Source organism: Talpa occidentalis, unplaced genomic scaffold (assembly GCF_014898055.3).
Source record: "Talpa occidentalis isolate TD23 unplaced genomic scaffold, MPIMG_talOcc4v2.1 talOcc4.17, whole genome shotgun sequence".
Lineage (NCBI taxonomy): Eukaryota > Metazoa > Chordata > Mammalia > Eulipotyphla > Talpidae > Talpa > Talpa occidentalis.
In genome coordinates, this window is record NW_023601754.1 from 40,719,974 (window position 1) to 40,738,474 (window position 18,501).

At 55.9% G+C, this 18,501-nt stretch overlaps 3 protein-coding genes across 3 annotated transcripts; 1 reads left to right on the forward strand and 2 right to left on the reverse strand.

The window, feature by feature from the left end:
- Positions 1 to 2,923: 2,923 nt before the first annotated feature.
- Positions 2,924 to 5,016, reverse strand: LOC119248632 (interferon lambda-3-like). The gene is made up of 7 exons (XM_037515505.1): positions 4,959 to 5,016; positions 4,277 to 4,504; positions 3,974 to 4,218; positions 3,658 to 3,735; positions 3,281 to 3,424; positions 3,105 to 3,188; positions 2,924 to 3,022 (listed from the first exon to the last, which is right to left on the reverse strand). Exons 1-7 carry the CDS (start codon positions 5,014 to 5,016, stop codon positions 2,924 to 2,926), a joined length of 936 nt encoding a protein of 311 aa, XP_037371402.1.
- Positions 5,017 to 5,678: 662 nt separating this feature from the next.
- LOC119248633 (interferon lambda-4-like) lies at positions 5,679 to 7,852 on the reverse strand. The gene is made up of 6 exons (XM_037515506.2): positions 7,786 to 7,852; positions 7,407 to 7,582; positions 6,906 to 6,977; positions 6,661 to 6,810; positions 6,357 to 6,431; positions 5,679 to 6,246 (listed from the first exon to the last, which is right to left on the reverse strand). The coding sequence occupies exons 1-6, from the start codon at positions 7,850 to 7,852 to the stop codon at positions 6,148 to 6,150; spliced, it is 639 nt and encodes a 212-aa protein (XP_037371403.1). The 3' UTR covers positions 5,679 to 6,147.
- A 7,220-nt stretch (positions 7,853 to 15,072) lies between these two features.
- Positions 15,073 to 17,164, forward strand: LOC119248634 (interferon lambda-3-like). The gene is made up of 7 exons (XM_037515507.1): positions 15,073 to 15,130; positions 15,585 to 15,812; positions 15,871 to 16,112; positions 16,352 to 16,429; positions 16,664 to 16,807; positions 16,900 to 16,983; positions 17,066 to 17,164. Exons 1-7 carry the CDS (start codon positions 15,073 to 15,075, stop codon positions 17,162 to 17,164), a joined length of 933 nt encoding a protein of 310 aa, XP_037371404.1.
- The last annotated feature ends 1,337 nt before the right edge of the window (positions 17,165 to 18,501 follow it).

Genomic DNA, 18,501 nt, shown 5'->3' on the forward strand with positions numbered 1-18,501 from the left:
TGGAATATTATGCAGCCTTAAAAAGAAAGGAAATTCTGACCCATGCTGCAGTATAAATGAGCCTTAGGACAGTATGTGGAGGGCAATAATTCACTTGCAAAATAGACAAATACCAGATGAGCTAGAGAAGGCAGATTCTTGGACACAGAAAGTGAACGGTGGTTGCTGGAGGCTGGGGGGAGAGAGGAGATGGGGAATTGTGCAATGGGCACTGAGTTTCAGTTTTGCAAGATGAGAAAATGTTGGAGGAGGTGACTTAAACAGCAACGTGAATATACCGGAACTGTACAGCAAAAGTGGCTAAGGTGGTACACTTTATGTTGATTTTTCACAATTACAAATTTTAAATTACAAAATAAAAATGTTCCACAAATTTGTACTCTGACCTTCTGGAGATCAGGAATCTAAAATCGAGGTGTCTGCAGGTCTGGTTCCTTCTGGAGCACTCACACTCAGAGAATACATTGTGTTGTCTTCTGGAGGCCACCTGCATTCCTCAGCTGCTGTTCCAGCTTCTGCTCCTGGTGCTGCCACCTCCCCCACAGACCACCATCCTTTTAAGACCGACGTCATTACACAGAATGTGTTTGGAAGACTCAGGATAATCTTCCAGTGTCAGGGCCTCCCTGATGGCTAAGGGGCTAAGCACAGCACTGTGAAGCTATCCTCTGCAGCACAAGTTCGATCCCCAGCCAGGGAGGTGACCCACATGGCGCAGCAGACCTCTCCTGGCTCGCCCGCTGCTCCCCTCAGCAGTGTACTTCGGTGAATCTGCCTGTTCTGCTCCCCACTCTGTCTCTGGTGAATCCTCTCACTCCCCCACACACCTCTGGCCTGTACCCCAGTTCTTGGATGCATAAATAAATAAATCTTTTTTTAAAAAAATCTCCCTATCTCAAGATCCTTCACTTAATCATACCCACAAAGTCTCCTGGAAGGGGACAGGAACACCTTTGGGGGACATTATGCCGTCTACCACACATGTGTTACAAACGCAGGCAGCAGAGCGCAGGAGTATTAGCAACCCTTGTGACTTTGTCCTGAAATACAGCACAAGTATTTTCATATCATGTTATTTTCTCACAGACATCTTGAAATATCATTTATGCTCCTCTCTACTCTTAAGTTTTCATAGCTATTAAAGCTGCCACGAGTGACTTTTTATTTAATGCATTAATGAAGAAGCCCATAAATTACTCTATCAGAGTTTTAAAAATATTTTGATAACTATTACAATAAAAATTGGATTCCTTTGTTCTAGGTATTTTCTTTTATTCAGAGAAGCTTTGCAAGGCTGCCATGAAAATTGTTAAGAATGCCCGCTCTTGAGGTCTCCCAGGTGGCACAAGGGGTTAAGTCTCAGCAGTATGAAGCTGTCCACAGCCACTGTAGCACTAGTTCAATCCCCAGCCAGGGAGCTACCCACATGGCGCAGCAGACCTCTCCTGTCTCACCTGCTGCTTCCCTCAGCAGTGTATTTCAGTCATTCTGCCTGTTCTGCTCCCCACTCTGTCTCTGGTGAATCCTCTCACCCCCCACACCTCTGGCCTGTACCCCAGTTCTTGTATGCATAAATAAATAAATCTTTTTTAAAAAAAATGCCTGCCCTTGGGCATGTGGCGCAAAAAGAGGGGTCCTGGATGAAAGTTTAAGGGCCCCCTGCCAAGCTGGTGTGGGGCGGACAGGCCAGGACCTCAGGCAGCGGAAGAGTCTCTTAATCCAGTTACTTTAAGCCTCTCTTTGTAACAACTGCCCAGACTTTATTCAAACTCTGCTTAGCACGGAATGATGGATTCCAGTTGTTCCCACTTACGAGGGGGGATCCGGGATTAATGGGGCTTGAGCCTATACAATTTAGGGGTTTCTTTCCAGAAACGGAAAGGGTGCAGCCACTGTGGAAAATAGCATAGAGACTCCCTGATCATTTCAAACAAAACTACCATCTGATCCAGCAATTGCGCTTCTGAGTACCTGAGGAATGAAAACACTCCCTGGGAAAGAATCTCCTGCCGCACGTTCATTGCAGCAATATTTACAGCAGTCACGGCGTGGAAGAGGTGGCAGTTTGCACTGTGGGTGGGTGAGTAAAGAAAATGTTTCAAGAAGTAGACTGGACCTCTCCGGTGGCACAGGGGTTAAGGACAGCGCTATCAAGCTACTGCCAGCCACTGCAGCACGAGTTCGATCCCCAGCCAGGGAGCTACCCACATGGCGCGGCAGACCTCTCCTGACTCACCCGCTGCTCCCCTCAGCAGTGTGTTTCAGTAGATCTGTCTGTTCTGCTCCCCACTCTCTCTGGTGAATCCTCTCACCCTCTGTACCTCTGGCCTGTACCCCAGTTCTTGTATGCATACATAAATCTTTATTTTTTTTTTTATAGAGGCATGTTTTATTTATTTATTTGTTTGTTTGTTTGTTTGTTTATACATGCACTGGGTACAGTCAGAAGTGTGGGAGGGTGAGAGAATTCACCAGAGCCAGAGTGGGGAGCAGAGCAGGCAGAAGGACTGAAGCACACTGCTGAGGGGAGCAGCGGGCGGCAGGAGAGGTCTGCGCGCCATGTGGGACCCTCCTCCGGTGGCCGGGGAGCAGCTGGGGATTGAACCGGCGCCGCAGAGGCCGCCGGGCAGCTTTGCAACCCAGCGCTCAACTGCTGCGCCACCGGGGAGGCCCCAATACATAAATCTTTAAAGAAAAGAGAGAGAAAGAAAAGGAACGCAGACAACATACAGGACCCCAACCACCTGAGCGTCTTGTCCACACTCTTTATTGGCACATTTTTACAAAAAGTAGAAAAATAAACATTTTCTGTTTTGAGGGTGAGCGCGATCATAAATACATAAATAGTGATCAGAGGCAATAAATAAGAAGATAACGGGGCGTCAGTGACGTCCAGGGGCACCCGGGGCGCGCGGGGTCTCGGCTAGACGCACAGGTCCCCGCTGGCCACGCACGGCAGGTCCCGGCTGAGCAGGCGGAAGAGGTTGAAGGTCACGGAGGCCTCCAGGCAGCCCGCGGACTCCTGAGGAGACAGGGCTGGTGAGGGGGGCCCCGCCTGGGCTCCCCGGCCCCGCCCCGGGCAGCAGCACCCTCGGGCGCGTCACCTTCCTCCGGGCCTCCCGGAGCCGCTGCAGCCAGTGGTGGAGGCGGCCTCGGGGCCGGGCGCCCGCCGCGGGCTGAGCCGAGAGCTGCGGGCACAGGAGGGGGCGTGAGGTGGGGCCGCGCCGGGACGGGGTCCCCCGCCCCAGAGGCAGAGCCAGGCCCGGGCCCCGGCACTCACGCAGGCCCGCAGCTCCGCGTGGACGTGGCGCAGCGTGCCCAGGGGCTGGTCCAGGGCGGCCCCCGGGGAGGAGCCGGCCAGGCCGCCCAGGACCTCCAGGGTCAGGGCCACCTCGGCCTCCAGGGCCACGGGGCGCTCCCACACCTGACCGGGGACACAAGCGGGTGGGGGGTGAGGGCAGGGCCCAGGTTGCAGGACAGGGCGCGGGGCAGTGGGGGGAAGTCGGGGGACAGCTGAGAGGGCTCGGCCATGGGCGGGTGAGGGGCGGGGGTGCAGGGCGGGCAGGCAGAGGGCCCGGAGGGAAGGCCCGGTCAGGGGCACCAAGGAGCCAGGGTAGGGGCCAGGCGAGGGCGGGGCGCCCGGCTCTCCCAGCTCACCTGCAGCTGCCTCAGGTCCCTGGTCCTGGGGAAGGGGCGGGAGCCGCAGCTGCAGTCCCTCAGCAGCAGCCTCTCTTCCTGCAGAGCCAGGGCCAGGTCAGCCCAGCAGGAGGGTTTGGGGGGCCCCCTGGGGCTGGGAGGGGCCGCCCACAGCAGGAGGGAGGGGGCTCCCCCCAGGGGGCAGGGCCCTGCCTGCAGCCGGCACCCGAGGCAGCCCAGGAGGCAGGGTGGGGGGGGCAGGGCGCACCCCCTGCCCAGCACTGGGGACCCCCCAGGGAGGGGTGCCGAGCCCGCAGCAGGGGCCGGGCACGCTCACCAGGGCATCCTTGGCCCTCCTGAAGGCCTGCAGCTCTCCTGGGGACAGCGACCTGAACTGGGCCATGTGGCAGCCCCTGGCTCCCGGCTCGGCCCCCGAGGCCTTGGGGACGGGCCCCGCCGCCGTCCCGGGCAGCTCGGGGCCCGGCGGCGGCAGCAGCAGCAGCAGCAGCAAGCTGGCCACGGCCGCGTCTGTGCGGCGGGAGGAGAGACACGAGGGGGTCAGCGTCAGGGCTGAGGGGGCGCCTGGGGGGCGGAGGGGTGTCGGGGACACCACGGGGGGCTCACCGAGCTTCATGCTGGCGGCCGGGCTCTGGGGCGCAGCGGTTGGGTGCTGGGGCTCCTCGAGGCCGCCGGCGGGGTCCGGGGGCGTCTGTGTCGGGCTCGGCGGGCGCCTCCTGCCTCGGGCTCCGGCCCCGGCTCTGGCGAGGAGGCGGCTCTGCCCGCGTCTGGGCGCTGGACTCCGCGGCCCGAGGATGGCCGCCCGGGCTCCATGCCGCGGCTTTTAGCTCGGGCCCGGGGACAGTCCGCGCTGAGGTAGGAAAAGGGAAAACAGACACGTGCTCACCTGCTCGGGGCGCCCCGGCCGGGAGAGGCCCGAGCCGCGGAAGGGAAAGCGAAACTGCGAGGACTCACACCTGCGTGGGGCGCACCCGAGAGGCCAGAGGCTGCCCGGGCCCCCGGGGGGTCTCGGTGTCTTGAGGGGCTGGTCCGGGAGGCGGGTGGGAGGGGCCCGGGACCCCCCTGAGTGTGTGTCTGCATCCAGAGAGGGGATGAATGTCAGGGGCCTTGCCGTCCCTCGACCCCAACCCAAGCCCTTCTTCCTCCATCACTCTCCGCAGAGGGAAGACAAAGGTCCTGCGCTGCGAGCACCCTCGGCCTCGCACACACAGAAGCGTTGCCGCGCCAGGGGCCTGAGATGCCCGGGCACCCGGCAGCCCAGATCGCTCTGTGCCCGCGCGGGGCCTGAACTGGGGGCAGGTCACATGGCATCAGCGGTGCCCCGGGGCCATTGACAATCACCTCGGAATTCCGAAGCCTCATGTTGGGCTGTCCGCAGCCTCTGCAGCATGAATTCAATGCCTGGCCAGGGAGCTACCCACATGGCGCAACAGACCTCTCCTCTCTCGGCTGCTGCTCCCCTCAGCAGTATATCAGTGGATCTACCTGTTCTGTTCCCCACTCTGTCTCTGGTGAGTCCTCTCACCCCTTCCCACCTCTGGCCTATACCCCAGTTCTTGTATTCATAAAAAAAAAATTAAAAAAAAAAAAGAGCAGGGGCTCTGGAGCCCAAACCTTTGGGGTCCCATGTGGCTCCGCCCCTCCTAGGCCTGTCATGGTGGAGAGAGGCGGGCAGGTGAGGGGCTCACAGATCTGCGTGGAAATGAGACGGTGCTGGTGCGACTATGGTGTGGTCATTGCCTGGACACCAGGTTGAGGAGCGCTCCGGCCTCGACTGGCTGGAGGAACACCCCACCTGCCATCCCTGGGCCGGGGGAGCCAGGTGCTATCACTGCAGAGGACCCCAAGCTCCGAAGTCAGTGCGCATGGAGGCTTCCATGAAGTGGCAGCAGGTTCAGAAGTGACATCAGCCCCCCTGATGTCCCTGTCAGCAGTTTTGGATGAGAGCTACCCCAAAACATCACACAGGAAACAACCCAAGAAAATGCAATAATATTTAATAATAAAATAAATTAACACCAGAACACAAATGCAATTATACACAGGAATTTCACAAATACAATAATAATAATAATGGTGATGATGACGATGATGATAACAACAATAATACAAAGAAGTCAAGTAACAGAATCCAAAGAAGTCAAGTCACATTTGACTCTTTCCATGGAAGGAGGCTGCCCCAGAGGGAAGCTCCCAAATCACACAGATTCACGGAATAGCCAAGAGGCAGGGGAGGGTCAAACCCAGGGCACCTGTCAGGGGAGGGCTTCAGAGAGCCTCTTGCTGCCAGTGCTCCCCACAGAGACCTCCTTCCGCAGGGAGTCCTCCACGCCCAAGGGGCCAGTGGAAGTGCCGCAGGGCTGCAGTCCTGTGGGCTCCTCAGAGGAGGTGGAAACACCTGCCTGGGCACGAGGCAGCTGAGGGCCGGCCTCTCCCTCCTGCCTGCAGGGCTTCAGTGCCGGGGTTTGCCGAGGGAGTTGGCCGGGAGGGGTGTCAGAGGCAGGGCCCGGAATGGGCCACCAGCTTCAGGTCCCACGTGAGCAGGCGCAGGAGGCTGAAGATGACTGTGGCTTCCTGACATCCCCGTGACTCCTGGAAACCGAAAAGGATGGGGCGCAGGGTGAGTCAGGCTGAGCTCCGCGGACCTGTCCCTCCCACTCAGCGCCCCCTGCTGTGAAGGGCTTGCCCGCTCCGCCACTCACGGCTCTGCCCCTTCTCGTTTTCCTCCTCGATGTCCTCAGGAACTTCCTGGAGGAGCCGGGACGGCCCAGCTCGAGCTGGAGGGGAAACTCGAGGTCAGTGAGGAAGAACGAACCTGGTCTCCCCCATGCGCCGGGCCCCCCAGCCGCAGACCACAGTCCAGGTGGTGGGCACGAGGGACGCCAGCTGCCATGGGATCTGCTTTCCCCGGGGTCACAGAAGGCCGAGTCCCCGGCAGGCAGGACCCCCAGGGCACCGACCCAGCCGGCGGATTTGGGGGCCCTGCGGGGTGCAGCGGGCACTCACGCAGGCAGACACGTCCCTCCGGACCGCGGCCAGCAGCTGCAGCGTGGGGCCGGTGCCCGGGAACGGCTCCCAGCTCGAGCTCCGCAAGCTGCTCAGCACTGCCTGGGCGTCGGCGATGCCCCGGGCCACCAGGCGGAGCCGCGCGCACGACTGCGGGGACCGGCGGGAGTTAGAGGGCACCCCGCTTCCCGCGTCCCCCACCCTTCACCCCCCACCCCCCTCCTCCCGCCAGGTCGCAGGCTCACCGAGGGCGGGGGAGGAGTCCTCCTGGAGCGCAAGGAGCAGTTGCGGGGCGCGTTGCTCAGCATCTCCGCCTCCTGCGGGACAGGGCTGTGAGGCTGGGGCGCTGGGCCGGGCGCTGGAGCGCGGGCACGACGTGCAGAACCAGCCGGGGCAGTTGTGCTTGTGGTGCACTGCCCCAGGGGGCTCCCGGGGCGCCGCCCGAAAGGGGGATGCAATGCACCCCTAGCCCTCCTTGCTATGCCCCACGCCCGCAGGCAGTGGAACCCGAGACTGGCTTCCTTAGATGGCACAAAGGCCGGGTGTGGGCGGCCTTGGGAGGTAGCTGCCCGGAGGGAAATTCTCCTCCAATCAGTTATGAGCCCTGAGACTGAGCGGGGCCTGCCGGATGCCTGGAAGCAAGGGTCGCTCAGGACCCGGCCCAGTGTCTGCACCAGGAGGGCCCAGGGGCAGGGCGTGGGCGGCGGAAGGGGTGGGTGGGTGCCGAGGGCGTGGTCACCACTTACATAGTGGTCCTTCAGCGCCTTGACGGCTGCCACTGCCGAGGGGTCCAGCCAGCGGTAGTGGGACAGGAGGCAGTGCCTGGGCGCCTGCAAGTTGGGGTCTGCCTCCAGGCCCACCATCACCAACACGCACACACCCAAGGTCAGCACTGCTCCACCACTGCTCCCCATTTTTGCACCTGCGGGAGGCACGGATCTCAAGGGGGCCAAGGGGAAGACCCCCCATTCCAACCCCAGCCTCAGTTTATACTCCACAGAGACTGTGGCTCAGAGTGCTGAGCACCCGCAGGGGACCCAGCCTGGGCCCCAGCCGCTCCCCCTCACCCCTCTGTCCTCTCTCCTCACCTGTGCTGTTCCCTGATGTCCCGTGCTGCGGCAGCACCTGCTTCCACTGTCCCTGTGGTGTCCGGAGTGGGGTCCACCTCCACAGTGGGGCCTACACCCTCCATGGTGGCTTTTATTTTGTGCCTGGTAAGAAATGGGGAGTGGCGGGACTACCCTGCCTTGGTCTTCCTTTCCAAACGTCACCACTGGCCCGGCCAGAGGACTTTACCTGGCACCGGCCAGCCAGGGCTCCGCTCCAGGCCTCGCTCCGAGCCAAGCCTTGCATCTGTTGACACATGTTTGTCTTTCTGTTTGTCTCCTTTTACTCTCCAGGAATGAATGAGAAACACACTTTTTTTTTTTTTCTCCTTTTCTTGCAATAAAACTGGCAGAGGTGCCACACAAGTGTGTGCCCTGTGGGTTCATAAAGCCTGTTCCGACCCTCTCTTTCAGCACTTTCTTGTTATCACATGTCAGTCTGTTCATATTTATCTGACTGTCATTAGCTTTCCTTCTCGGCTTGATTTTCTCCCCTCCCCCCTTCTTCCTTCTGTGTTTCATCATCTGGGTCTTTGTCAAGCTCTCTGAATACCTTCGTCTATTATTAAATCTATATATGTGTGTGTGTGTGTGTATCTATATATATAATATATATATGTATTTTACCATACCAGTTATAAGACTGTTAGTATTTCAGCAACAACAAATGTTGGTGAGGGTGTGGAGAAAAAGGAACTCTCCTGCACTGCTGGTGGGAGTGCAAACTGGTCCAACCACTGTGGAGAGCTGTGTGGAGATTTCTGGACCTACTAAACATAGAGCTTCCATAGGATCCAGCAATTCCACTCCTAGGTATTTACCCACAGGACACAGAAACATCAATTCCAAAGAGCACCTGCACTCCTATGTTTATAGCAGCACTGTTTACAATAGCTAAGCTTTGGAAACAACCCAAATGCCCAAAAATAGATGACTGGATCAAGAAGATGTGGTACATATACACCATGGAATATTACTCAGCATTCAAAAAAGATAAACACATGCAATTTGCAGCAACATGGATGGCGCTGGAAGGGATCATGCTCAGCGAAATAAGCCAGAAAGAAAAAGAAAAATACCGGATGGTCTCACTCATAGCAGGGATCTAGAAAACTTAAATAAGGGACCAGGAAAAAGAATAATTAAGAAAGTGAAAATCAAAATCAACAAGCAACTATAAACCAGAGACACACCACGGGGGGGAGGGGGAGGGAAGGGGAGAGGAAGGACTAGGGTCAAAATAAGGGGGGGTGCAACTGTATGGGGAATATAACCAAAAGGATAATATATACATTGTGCAAAAATGAAAAATGATGTAAGAATTATATAAAATAAAATATTAAAAAAAATAAATTTACCACTGATTTCAATTAAAAAAAAAAAAGTGTTAGTATTTCCCCTTATCTAATTAGTTCGTTGTTTTAATTTTTAATCACTTGGGTCTAATTCCTTCTCCTCGTAAGAAATTAAAATACTAGTGATAAAATTACTTATCCCAATGATTATTCTTTTGCTTCCCATGCTCTCGCCAGAGATACCCCATTATAAATCAATTAGGGATGTGTTTTTGTCTGCCTTATAAAATATGTTGTGATAGATCTATAGCTCCCAAGGTGCATAGTTGTGTCGACTAAACTTTCATTTGACATCATTTTGTTCGGATATTAACAGGATACAGTCAAGATACAGAAAACCCCATCACTACAAACTACAAAGTTCCCCATGACGTTGTCGATGGCCAAGCCCACTCCCTCCTTAACCCTTGCCAGCCACTAATCTGCTCTCTCTTTCCCTTTCTATATTTTCATCATCTCAGGTATTATATAAATGGGATCACAGGGTACATAACCTTTGGACTAGGCTTTTTTCACTTAGCATAATTCTTTGGTGATTTACCCAGATGATTGGGTGTATCAAGAATTTATTCTTTTTTGGGTGCCTCCCTGGTGGCGCAGTGAGTTAAGTCTCAGCACTGTGAAGCTGTCCGCAGCTACTGCAGCAGGAGTTCCATCCCTGGCCAGGGAGCTACCCACATGGCACAGCAGACCTCTCCTGTCTCGCCCACTGTTCTCCTCAGCAGTGTATTTCAGTGGATCTGCCTGTTCTGCTCCCCACTCTGTCTCTGGTGAATCCTCTCACCGCCCCCACACCTCTGGCCTATACTCCAGCTCTTGAATGCATAAATAAATAAAAATAAATCTTTGTGCGAATGGAAGTCTTCATTTCTGTGGAATAAATACCTAGGAGTGCAATTACTAGGGAATAGCATAGTTGTGCGTTCAATTTTTTAAGAAACTGAAAACAATTTCCCAGAGTGTCTGTACCTCTCGACATTCATACCATTCATGTCAGCCATAACCAAAATTTCTCTGCATTTTACCCCCATTTAATTAAAAAATTAATTTTTCAAATTTTAGCCCTTCTGATCATCGTGGAGTGATAGCTCATCGTGGTTGTAATCCAACCTGCCTATCATGGTTTACGGTGTTGAACATATTTTCATGTGCTTACTTCCCATCTATGCGTCTCTCTTCTGAAATGTCTCTTTGCGTCTTTTATCTGTTTTCCAATTGGATTGTTTAATATTTTACTGTTGAGTTTTGAGAGCTCTTTTTTTCAAGATACTAATACTTTATCAGATAGGTGGTTTGCAAATAATCTCGCACATTCTTTAGTTCATCTTTCCATTTGAACGTGTGGGCCTTCACAGAGCAAATGTTTTTTTATTAAGTCCAGCTGATCAACCTTTCCTTTTATGGACTGAACACTGCTGTCAAGCCTAAGAACTCTCCCTACCCCTAGGTCCTGAAAATGTTCTCACATGTATTTTTTTTTTTTTATAGAGGCATGCTTTTATTTATTTGTTTGTTTGTTTGTTTGTTTGTTTTGTTTATACATGCACTGGGTACAGTCAGAAGCACGGGAGGGTGAGAGAATTCACCAGAGCCAGAGCGGGGAGCAGAGCAGGCAGAAGGACCGAAGTACACTGCTGAGGGGAGCAGCGGGCGGCAGGAGAGGTCTGCGCGCCATGTGGGACCCTCCTCCGGTGGCCGGGGAGCAGCCGGGGATCGAACTGGCACTGCAGAGGCCGCGGGCAGCTTCGCAACCCAGCGCTCAACCGCTGCGCCACCGGGGAGGCCCTCTCTCATGTATTTTATTCATTTATGCATACAAGAGCTGGGGTATAGGCCAGAGGTGGGGGCGGGGTGAGAGGATTCACCAGAGACAGAGTGGGGAACAGAACAAGCAGATCCACTGAAATACACTGCTGAGGGGAGCAGCGGGCGAGACAGGAGAGGTCTGCTGCGCCATGTGGGTAGCTCCCTAGCCAGGGATCAAACTCATGCCACAGTGGCAGGCTATAGCTTGATAGTGCTAAGACTTAATCCCTGTGCCACCAGGGAGGCCCCTCATATTTTTTTCTGAAAGGTTTATGGTTTTCTACTCATCATTTGAACCTGTGATTCATTTTGAATTACTTTTTATTTTGGGTGTGAGACTTAAAAGAAGGTTGATGGATGTCCAATTACCCCTGCACCGTTTGTTGAAAAGGCAATTTTTCTCCATTGAATTGCTGTTGATGTGAGTACTTCTAAATGTGAATGCACTCCACCACGTGTATTGCTCTTTCTACATATTTTCCTGTGTCAATACAATTCATGTAACTGTTGCAGGTCGAGTTTAATCGAGGGTTCATCGGCTAGTGTCACAATAAGATTCAGGGGCAGGGGCCTCCCTGGTGGCGCAGGTGGTTGAGCACCACACTGTGAAGCGCCGCAGCCTCTGCGGCGTGTTCGATTCCTGGCCTGCCGGCGAGGGTTCCACATGGCGTGGCAGACTTCTCCTTTCTCGCCCGCTGCTCTCCTCAGCAGTGTATTTCGTCAGTCTGCCTGTTCTGTTCCCCACTCTGGCTCTGGTGAATCCTCTCACCCTCCCGCGAATCTTACCTGTACCCTGGTTCTTGTATAAATAAATAAATAAATCTTAAAAAAAAAAAAAGATACAGGGGCAGGTGGACTTGCATAGGGAAAAGATACATCTTTATCCTCATCCACCTCTAACTGAAATTTAGCATTTCATTCCATTGTGAATGTCAGCAACAGCCATGACAGTCCACAGAACCTGTCACTAAAAGAAGGCACAGATTTTCATAGCATTTACAGATGTGGTATGCGTCTGGAAATACCATTGATTCGCATTGTTACCTCCAAAGAAGAGTAATTATTAAGCTGATTTCTGGGCCTCCCTGGTGGCGCAGGGGTTAAAGACAGTGCTATCAAGCTATTGCCAGCCACTGCGGCACAAGTTTGAACCCCTTGGCCAGGGAGCAACCCACATGGTGCAGCAGACCTCTCCAGCCTTGCTCACTGCTCCCCTCAGCAGTGTATTTCAGTAGATCCGCCTGTTCTGCTCCCCACTTTGTCTCTGGTGATTCCTCTCACCCCCACTAGGCTTGCACCCTAGTTCTTATATACATAAATAAATAAATCTTAAAAAAAGCCCAATTGCTATATCTTATTACTTAAAGCATTAGTAAAGAGACGTATATATTACTTTGTGTGAAACTATTTTTTTTTAAGATTTATTTTTATTTATTTATTTATTTATTTATACAAGCACTGGGTACAGTCAGAAGCGCGGGAGGGTGAGAGAATTCACCAGAGCCAGAGCGGGGAGCAGAGCAGGCAGAAGGACCGAAGTACACTGCTGAGAGGAGCAGCGGGCGGCAGGAGAGGTCTGCGCGCCATGTGGGACCCTCCTCCGGTGGCCGGGGAGCAGCCGGGGATCGAACCGGTGCTGCAGAGGCTGCGGGCAGCTTCGCAACCCAGCGCTCAACCGCTGCACCACCAGGGAGGCCCTGTGTGAAACTATTTTTATGTTTCGGTAACTGTTTCAATACAATCAGTTTTCTTCATGGGACTATGTATTCTATGTTATGCATTCAAGAACACATTTGTGAACACATAAGTGATTGCAGCAAGATAGATTGCAGGATACCTGGTTAGTATACAAAAGTCATTTGCATTCTTGTACAGCAGCAGCAAGCAATTTGAAATTAATTTTAAAATACTATTTTTTTTTTTTTATAGAGGCATGTTTTTATTTATTTGTTTGTTTGTTTGTTTTGTTTTTATACATGCACTGGGTACAGTCAGAAGCGTGGGAGGGTGAGAGAATTCACCAGAGCCAGAGCGGGGAGCAGAGCAGGCAGAAGGACCGAAGTACACTGCTGAGGGGAGCAGCGGGCGGCAGGAGAGGTCTGCGCGCCATGTGGGACCCTCCTCTGGTGGCCGGGGAGCAGCCGGGGATCGAACCGGCGTCGCAGAGGCCACGGGCAGCTTCGCAACCCAGCGCTCAACCGCTGCGCCACCAGGGAGGCCCCTTAAAATACTATTTTTATTAGAGTCCCCCTCCCCAAGAGAAATACCTAGGTACAAATCTAACAAAATAGAAACAAGATTTATATGAGGAAAATGATGTGACTTTGATGAGAGAAATCAAAGATCTAAAAATGGAGATATTCCAGGGACACGGATAAGAAGACTCAATGTTATCAAGACACCAGTTATTCCTAACTTAATGCATCGACCCAATGCAAGCCAGCTAAAATTCCAGCAAGTTATTTTTTTGTGGATACTGACAAGTTGGAAGTTTATAAAGAGATTCAAAAGAATATGAGTAGTTAATGCAATACTAAAGTAGAACAAAATTACAGGGTCAACACTATCTGACTTTGAAACTAAACTATAGAGCTACAGTAATCAAAGCAGTGTGGTACTGGCAAAGAGACAGACAAATAAAAGAAGCAGGGCAATGGAACCACACAAAGAGAGTCAACTGATCACTGAGAAAGGAACAAAGGCAAGTCGGGATCATCTTTACGATCACAGGTATTGAGATAACTAGACATTCACTTGCATCTAGACACAGACTTGTATGTTTCATGGAAGTCAAATGGAAAGTGAAAAATATGAAACTCTTGGAACATATTCTACAATCTAGAGGACTGGGCTTGGTGATGACTCTTTAGATACACCAAAAGCATGACCCATGAAAGAAAAAACCCAAAAGCTGATGAGTTGGACTTATTCCAAAGAAAACCTTCAGTTCAATGTTCATTTTGTTGTTATGAGAATAAAAAAAAAAATTGCTCCCACCCTTTCCACCCCAGCTTTGAGAACCATGACTTTAAGAAAACACTGGAAATAACACCGTATGTGCCAATAAGGGATTGGTTAGTAAATGATACAGTTAGAATGGAAGTCTTAATAGCGGTACCTGTAGGATGTCTTCCATCTGCCCTTCCAGATTCTTCCTGCTTCTCCACCCTGCTTTGGGCCGCAGGAGCCCGACCTTTGACCTCTGCTGGGAGCCTGGCAGGAGGGCTGGGGAGTGGGAAGGAGAGTAAGTCAGGGTATTTCTCCCCAAACTGCAGGGCCATCAAAACTTGCTTCCTGGACCCGGTACTGACTGTCCTTCCAGGTCAAGTAACCCCTCCTTCCCTGCTCCTCTTCCTTCAGGCCCTGGATTCACGGACCCCCCCCATTCAGGACCCAAGGCCTGCACTACCTCTTGTTCTTTCCCTTTACTATCCAAGTCCTTTGTAAGTACTCCCAAAATTAAAACCAACTTCAAATTACCCTAAATTGATTGGCCATCTGTTTCCTGCTGGGGCCCTCACTGATACAGTATAATTAAAGATGTGGAGAAACGTAAATGAGAGACAATGGCAAGACTTAAAAAGCAGGCCACCGAGGTGTACACAGCCTGGCTCCAAACTGGGAGGAATTGCTCGTGAAAAGAGCACCTCTCACCTCCTGCACCTCTGGCCTGCAGTCCAGTTCTTCTATGCATAAATAAATAAAATAAATCTTAAAAGGAGAAAGAAAAGGGCCTCCCCGGGCGCAGCAGTTGAGCGCTGGGCTGTGAAACTGCCCACAGCCTCTGCAGCGCCAGTTCGATCCCCAGCCACTGGTGAGGGTCCCACATGGCGAGCAGACCTCTCCTGCTGTGCCCCCTGCTCCCCTCAGCAGTGTACTTCGTCGGTCTGTCTGTTCTGTTCCCCGCTCTGGCTCTGGTGAATCCTCTCACTCTCCCGCGCTTCTGACTGTACCCAGTGCTTGTATAAAATAAATTAATTTTAAAAAAAGGAGAAAGAAAAGACACTCAGGCATGTCTTGTGCCCCTCCCACCCCGCCTCCTGGACCAGCCCCACAAGACACTGAGACCCCCTTTGCGACTTAACCCCTTGCACCACCAGAGCCCCTGCTCTTAACCACCCCACTAAACTGTAAGGAAACCCAACATGAGGCTTCGGAATTCCGAGGTGATTGTCAATGGCCCCGGGGCACCGCTGATGCCATGTGACCTGCCCCCAGTTCAGGCCCCGCGCGGGCACAGAGCGATCTGGGCTGCCGGGTGCCCGGGCATCTCAGGCCCCTGGCGCGGCAACGCTTCTGTGTGTGCGAGGCCGAGGGTGCTCGCAGCGCAGGACCTTTGTCTTCCCTCTGCGGAGAGTGATGGAGGAAGAAGGGCTTGGGTTGGGGTCGAGGGACGGCAAGGCCCCTGACATTCATCCCCTCTCTGGATGCAGACACACACTCAGGGGGGTCCCGGGCCCCTCCCACCCGCCTCCCGGACCAGCCCCTCAAGACACCGAGACCCCCCGGGGGCCCGGGCAGCCTCTGGCCTCTCGGGTGCGCCCCACGCAGGTGTGAGTCCTCGCAGTTTCGCTTTCCCTTCCGCGGCTCGGGCCTCTCCCGGCCGGGGCGCCCCGAGCAGGTGAGCACGTGTCTGTTTTCCCTTTTCCTACCTCAGCGCGGACTGTCCCCGGGCCCGAGCTAAAAGCCGCGGCATGGAGCCCGGGCGGCCATCCTCGGGCCGCGGAGTCCAGCGCCCAGACGCGGGCAGAGCCGCCTCCTCGCCAGAGCCGGGGCCGGAGCCCGAGGCAGGAGGCGCCCGCCGAGCCCGACACAGACGCCCCCGGACCCCGCCGGCGGCCTCGAGGAGCCCCAGCACCCAACCGCTGCGCCCCAGAGCCCGGCCGCCAGCATGAAGCTCGGTGAGCCCCCCGTGGTGTCCCCGACACCCCTCCGCCCCCCAGGCGCCCCCTCAGCCCTGACGCTGACCCCCTCGTGTCTCTCCTCCCGCCGCACAGACGCGGCCGTGGCCAGCTTGCTGCTGCTGCTGCTGCCGCCGCCGGGCCCCGAGCTGCCCGGGACGGCGGCGGGGCCCGTCCCCAAGGCCTCGGGGGCCGAGCCGGGAGCCAGGGGCTGCCACATGGCCCAGTTCAGGTCGCTGTCCCCAGGAGAGCTGCAGGCCTTCAGGAGGGCCAAGGATGCCCTGGTGAGCGTGCCCGGCCCCTGCTGCGGGCTCGGCACCCCTCCCTGGGGGGGTCCCCAGTGCTGGGCAGGGGGTGCGCCCTGCCCCCCCCACCCTGCCTCCTGGGCTGCCTCGGGTGCCGGCTGCAGGCAGGGCCCTGCCCCCTGGGGGGAGCCCCCTCCCTCCTGCTGTGGGCGGCCCCTCCCAGCCCCAGGGGGCCCCCCAAACCCTCCTCCTGGGCTGACCTGGCCCTGGCTCTGCAGGAAGAGAGGCTGCTGCTGAGGGACTGCAGCTGCGGCTCCCGCCCCTTCCCCAGGACCAGGGACCTGAGGCAGCTGCAGGTGAGCTGGGAGAGCCGGGCGCCCCGCCCTCGCCTGGCCCCTACCCTGGCTCCTTGGTGCCCCGAACCCGGCCTTCCCTCCGGGCCCTCTGCCTGCCCGCCCTGCACCCCCGCCCCTCACCCGCCCATGGCCGAGCCCTCTCAGCTGTCCCCCGACTTCCCCCCCACTGCCCCGCGCCCTGTCCTGCAACCTGGGCCCTGCCCTCACCCCCCACCCGCTTGTGTCCCCGGTCAGGTGTGGGAGCGCCCCGTGGCCCTGGAGGCCGAGGTGGCCCTGACCCTGGAGGTCCTGGGCGGCCTGGCCAGCTCCTCCCCGGGGGCCGCCCTGGACCAGCCCCTGGGCACGCTGCGCCACGTCCACGCGGAGCTGCGGGCCTGCGTGAGTGCCGGGGCCCGGGCCTGGCTCTGCCTCTGGGGCGGGGGACCCCGTCCTGGCGCGGCCCCACCTCACGCCCCCTCCTGTGCCCGCAGCTCTCGGCTCAGCCCGCGGCGGGCGCCCGGCCCCGAGGCCGCCTCCACCACTGGCTGCAGCGGCTCCGGGAGGCCCGGAGGAAGGTGACGCGCCCGAGGGTGCTGCTGCCCGGGGCGGGGCCGGGGAGCCCAGGCGGGGCCCCCCTCACCAGCCCTGTCTCCTCAGGAGTCCGCGGGCTGCCTGGAGGCCTCCGTGACCTTCAACCTCTTCCGCCTGCTCAGCCGGGACCTGCCGTGCGTGGCCAGCGGGGACCTGTGCGTCTAGCCGAGACCCCGCGCGCCCCGGGCGCCCCTGGACGTCACTGACGCCCCGTTATCTTCTTATTTATTGCCTCGGATCACTATTTATGTATTTATGATCGCGCTCACCCTCAAAACAGAAAATGTTTATTTTTCTACTTTTGTAAAAATGTGCCAATAAAGAGTGGGCAGGACGCTCAGGTGGTGCTTGTGTTCCGTTTCTTTTGCAAAGCAGCCCGTCCTGCTTCTCTCATTCTCCCCCCCGGGTGCAGCGGGCCCGGGGCTGGCGGGGGAGTGATTCGCAGAGCGGCACCAGCCTGCTCTTTCCAAGGCTGAGCTGGGGGTGGGGGGTGCTGTGAGAGCAGGGACGGCTTCCCGCCCCGTCTGGATTGGCCTGTGGCTGCCTGTGGGCAGCCGGAGCAGGGGTTTCCGGCGACCACCCCACTCGCTGCCTCCGGGGGGCACCATCTTATCCTGTGGCCTGTAGGACCTCTCTGCAGGCCCAGCTGGGCGCCAGGTAGACTGCCTGCCAGCACTAGTGGGGTTTGAGCACCTGAGCACCCCCTCAGGGCTCCAGTACCGGTCCCCAGAAGCTGCTTGGAGGCCCCAGAAGCTGCTTGGAGGCCACAATGGGCAGCCCATGGCAGGCATTTTCCCCGCCCTCCAAGGGAGGCCCTACTGTGCTCAGGCTGCTGACAGGGCCCTGAGTGATGGTTGTGGGTGGTCCCCCCACCACTTCACCCCAGGCAAGCAGCCCCACTGGGGGTACAGAGCAAGGGTGCCTGTCTGGAGCAAGCAACATTTAGCCTTGCGCCCCCTGACTACGGCTGCCAGTGTCATCTCAGCCACACCTGTGAGCACCTCCAGCTGCTGTGAGTTGGAGTCCAGCCTCCTGCTCTCCGGAGCCAGGAGCTCCAGGCCTCGTTGACGGGACGGCGCCATCTTGAATGAGCAGCTTTTTGTTTGGGACTTCTGGACACTGTGGGTAAGAAAGCCGGCCCTGTGGCCTTAGAAACTGTTTCCCCTTGGTTTTCTTTGTTTGTTTAAAGATGTATTTATTTATGCATATAAGAACTGGGGTACAGGCCAGAGGTATGGGGGTGAGAAGATTCACCAGAGACAGAGTGGGGAGCAGAACAGGCAGACTGATCGAAATACACTGCTGAGGGGAGCAGCGGGCGAGGCAGGAGAGGTCTGCTGCGCCACATGGGTCACCTCTCAGGCCGGGGAATCGAACTCATCCTGCGGTGGCTAAGCACAGCTTCACAGGCTGCGTCTCAACCCCTTGCGCACCAGGGTGGCCCCCTGGCTGGGTTATTATTGGGAGGCTCTGGAAGAATCTGCTTCCAATTCATTGAGAAC